This window comes from Mizuhopecten yessoensis, unplaced genomic scaffold, assembly GCF_002113885.1.
Source record: "Mizuhopecten yessoensis strain PY_sf001 unplaced genomic scaffold, ASM211388v2 scaffold11139, whole genome shotgun sequence".
NCBI lineage: Eukaryota > Metazoa > Mollusca > Bivalvia > Pectinida > Pectinidae > Mizuhopecten > Mizuhopecten yessoensis.
In genome coordinates, this window is record NW_018408899.1 from 953,811 (window position 1) to 957,100 (window position 3,290).

The window sequence follows — 3,290 nt, forward strand, 5'->3', positions numbered from 1 at the left end:
ATGACTAGTGAAGTGACTAATTATAATGTTGCGAAAGCGGAATTGATTCAATATTCCGAATATAAAAGTGTTTTAATTAAAGTATGACTAAAAGTACTGAGATCGATGGTTAAATATAAGTTAAATTCCTTAGTTAGATATTATTAATTTGATATTCTTATCATAATGAATGTTTTTAATTATAGTATATTTAAGTTAAAATAGCGACATTCCGGAAAACATATCAGTGTTGGTTAGTATCGCCTTTTAAACATTTTAGTGACCAAGAAATATAGCAGACAACATGGCTGCGTCTGGGGCAAAATTTCTTTCAAGATTAAAACCAAGACTTCCAGAGAAATGGAAGGGCGGAAAGATGGAGAAAATAGGTAAGAACAATGCAGAAGTAATTGTATGCCCGTTAGTGTGATTACGGGCCATTTCAAGCCAAAAGTAAATCGATACTGACACGATTATGGCCATATTCGACTCTTTATCAAATGAGATTCTTGACAAAATTTAACAATATGACCATGAGGCAATAATAATGCAAATTCAACTATTATGGAGTTGTTTTAATGATTTGTGAAATAATTGATCCAGAGTTTGTTTTGTGATCTAAACGATAACATTTTCAATGGCATTATGTAGTTATAATAAATTATATACCTTGCAGGCTTTCTAAAAAAAAATTATGTGGCCCTTTTTATGAAGGTCAAATATTACAAAAGTGCAAACAATGCAAGTAAGCAAAGCCAAGGGGAACTTGTAGCATGACATTGCCTTCCCTAGGCCGGGTTGTGCGCTAGTTCCTTTGAAAACAGCACAATGTGGTCAATATTATTTGAAAAAAAAGCTACAGCTACATATAAGTTGATCCCATTTAGCAGCAATGCAATGTTTTTATATCTTTTATAGTTTACATGTACCAGGTTTTTATTATATATATGCATATGTGCTTATAAATATTACTTGAAAAGAAATACTTCATGCTTATCATTTATGCTTGAAAAAAGAATAGTTCATGTCCCAAATCGCCGATAATACATTTAGGTCAGAGCTGGTTTAAACATAATTATATAATAGAACTTCACCTTATCTGAAATGTAATCATCTAGAGTTGTGATAAAAAAATGATAGAAAGAGTTGATCGCTGGTGACCAGATTAGAAAGCTCTGGTGGTAAATCATTTAGTATGTCTGCTGGCTTGTCACATTTTTCATTTCTTGTTTTGTGCTTGACCTCTATGAATTAAGTGTACGGAAACAATTACATGTGCTCAAAAAAAGAAAAAGAAAGATTAATATCATTTAGGCATTAAAATTGTAATAAACAGGACCATTTTTTATTAACTGTCTGCCCTTAGGCTTATATTAATCAAAAAGGTAATTAGGGCTGCAACGATAGAATCATGTTATATGCATCGCAGCATAATGCTTATGATATGATACATATCAGGATATAATATCTGCTTAAAGGGTCAATTTCAGAAAATTACAATTATTGAGTTTTGTTATTTTCAGTACTTTTGGGTATATTTGCACAGTGGAGCACATCTTGATTGAAGGATTCAAAACAAATTATGTACACTTTTATAGAGTTTGATAAAAGTTGTATTGATAATTACAGTACTGATAGTATACCGTAAAAACCCATGTAATTTGCGCACATTTTTTCCAGAAATTAAATACCAAAAGTGGGGGGTGAGTAAAATACACAGGTATAAGAAATTTCAAGTTTTTTTCAGGAAAAGATCGACGATTCTGGTAGACCGCCATCTTGGATTATCTCCCTTGGTACACTGAATTCTAAGACAAATGACGATCAACAAATTTATTTATGTCAAACATTAATAAAAGATACAGTTGATACATAATGTGTTGTTACCTGAGTTTAAGTGAAAAGTATTATTAAATAGGTAACTGTTATCAAAGAAAGTCAAATTCCTATGTCAGAGAATCGCCGATTAACTTAATTACGTTTCGACAAAGTTTGGTTGAAAAAAGGGTTATTTTGAGTTCAGGTCAGAAGTTTAAGGTAAGGAAGGAAGAGTATAGTACCCACTGGGACCAGGAGTAATAACCATGCATGTAGCTTCGAGCAGTTTGTAGTATGTCAATCTGATTTTAAAAGGAATCAAAATATCTGATTTTATCAATTAGCATGATCGATGGCATTTTTAGAACCAGTACATATTTTCTTGTTTGTAAGATTGATATTCATTTTACTTGTAATTTGCCCCCAGGCATTCCTGCTTGTGACAATTTCTGATGAAAGGGTTTTTGTCAGCCTATTCTAAATTGATGCTTCAATGGTCTTGATGTATAAATACACCAGGGCCTTATTAACTGGTCAGTACCAGCGATCAACTCTTTTGATCATATTTCTCACAACTCAAGATGATAACATTTCAGATTAGGTGATATTTTACTATATAATCATGTTTTAACCAGCTTTATTTTTACCCGATTGCTTCGACATCTGATTTGTACCTGGGATTGTACATGACTTTAGCATAAAGATCCATGCTTAAAAATCAAAGTGATTGCTTACTCAGAGTTGAAACTTAACTGCCATATAGCAGCTTGTAAAAAAATGCCTTTGGACCAAGTTTAGACCAAGACACCAAAACATACATCTCCAGCACACACGCAGACATATACACACATAGGGAGATATTAGCCAGGTGGCATAGGACTAGTTGTAAGCGCCTGATAAGGCAGCTCCTGCGAGTTCCTCAAAATTGTATTGATTAATGTATATGCTAATTTTACGATTGTATAACTTGTATATCTATGTACTGTAAAGCGCTTGAGAATGGCTTATTAGCTCACCTGGTCCGAAGGACCAAGGTGAGCTTATGCCATACCGTGGCGTCCGTCGTCCGTCCGTCCGTCCGTACGTCAACAATTTCTTTTAACGACTTCTTCTTCTTAACCACTGGTTGGAGTTAAACTAAATTTGACTGGAAGCATCCCTAGGTGGTGGGGATTCAAAATTGTACAAATAATAGGGCTGACCCCCCAGGGGGCTGAGGGGCGGGGCCAAAAGGGGTCAATTTGCCCATATTGCTTTAAGCGACTTCTCTGAAACTAAGAAGTGGATATCAACCATATTTGACTGGAAGCATCCCTAGGTGGTGGTGATTATAAATTGTACAAATGGTGTGGCTGACCCCCCAGGGAGCCGAGGGGCAGGGCCAAAAAGGGTATTTGGCTATACTGCTTTAAGCGACTTCTTCTCTGGAACGAAGAAGTGGACATCAACCATATTTGACTGGAAGCATCCCTAGGTGATGGTGATTAAAAATT

General features: G+C 34.9%; 1 protein-coding gene across 1 annotated transcript in view; it reads left to right on the plus strand.

Annotated features, from left to right (window-relative positions):
• The first annotated feature begins 263 nt into the window (after positions 1-263).
• The window catches only part of LOC110466657 (mitochondrial import inner membrane translocase subunit Tim29-like), a 9,129-nt gene continuing 6,102 nt past the window's right edge, over positions 264-3,290 (plus strand). The window contains exon 1 of the mRNA XM_021523312.1: positions 264-368. Coding sequence (XP_021378987.1) covers positions 284-368 — 85 coding nt within the window. The 5' untranslated portion in view covers positions 264-283. The remainder of the gene's footprint in view (positions 369-3,290) is intronic.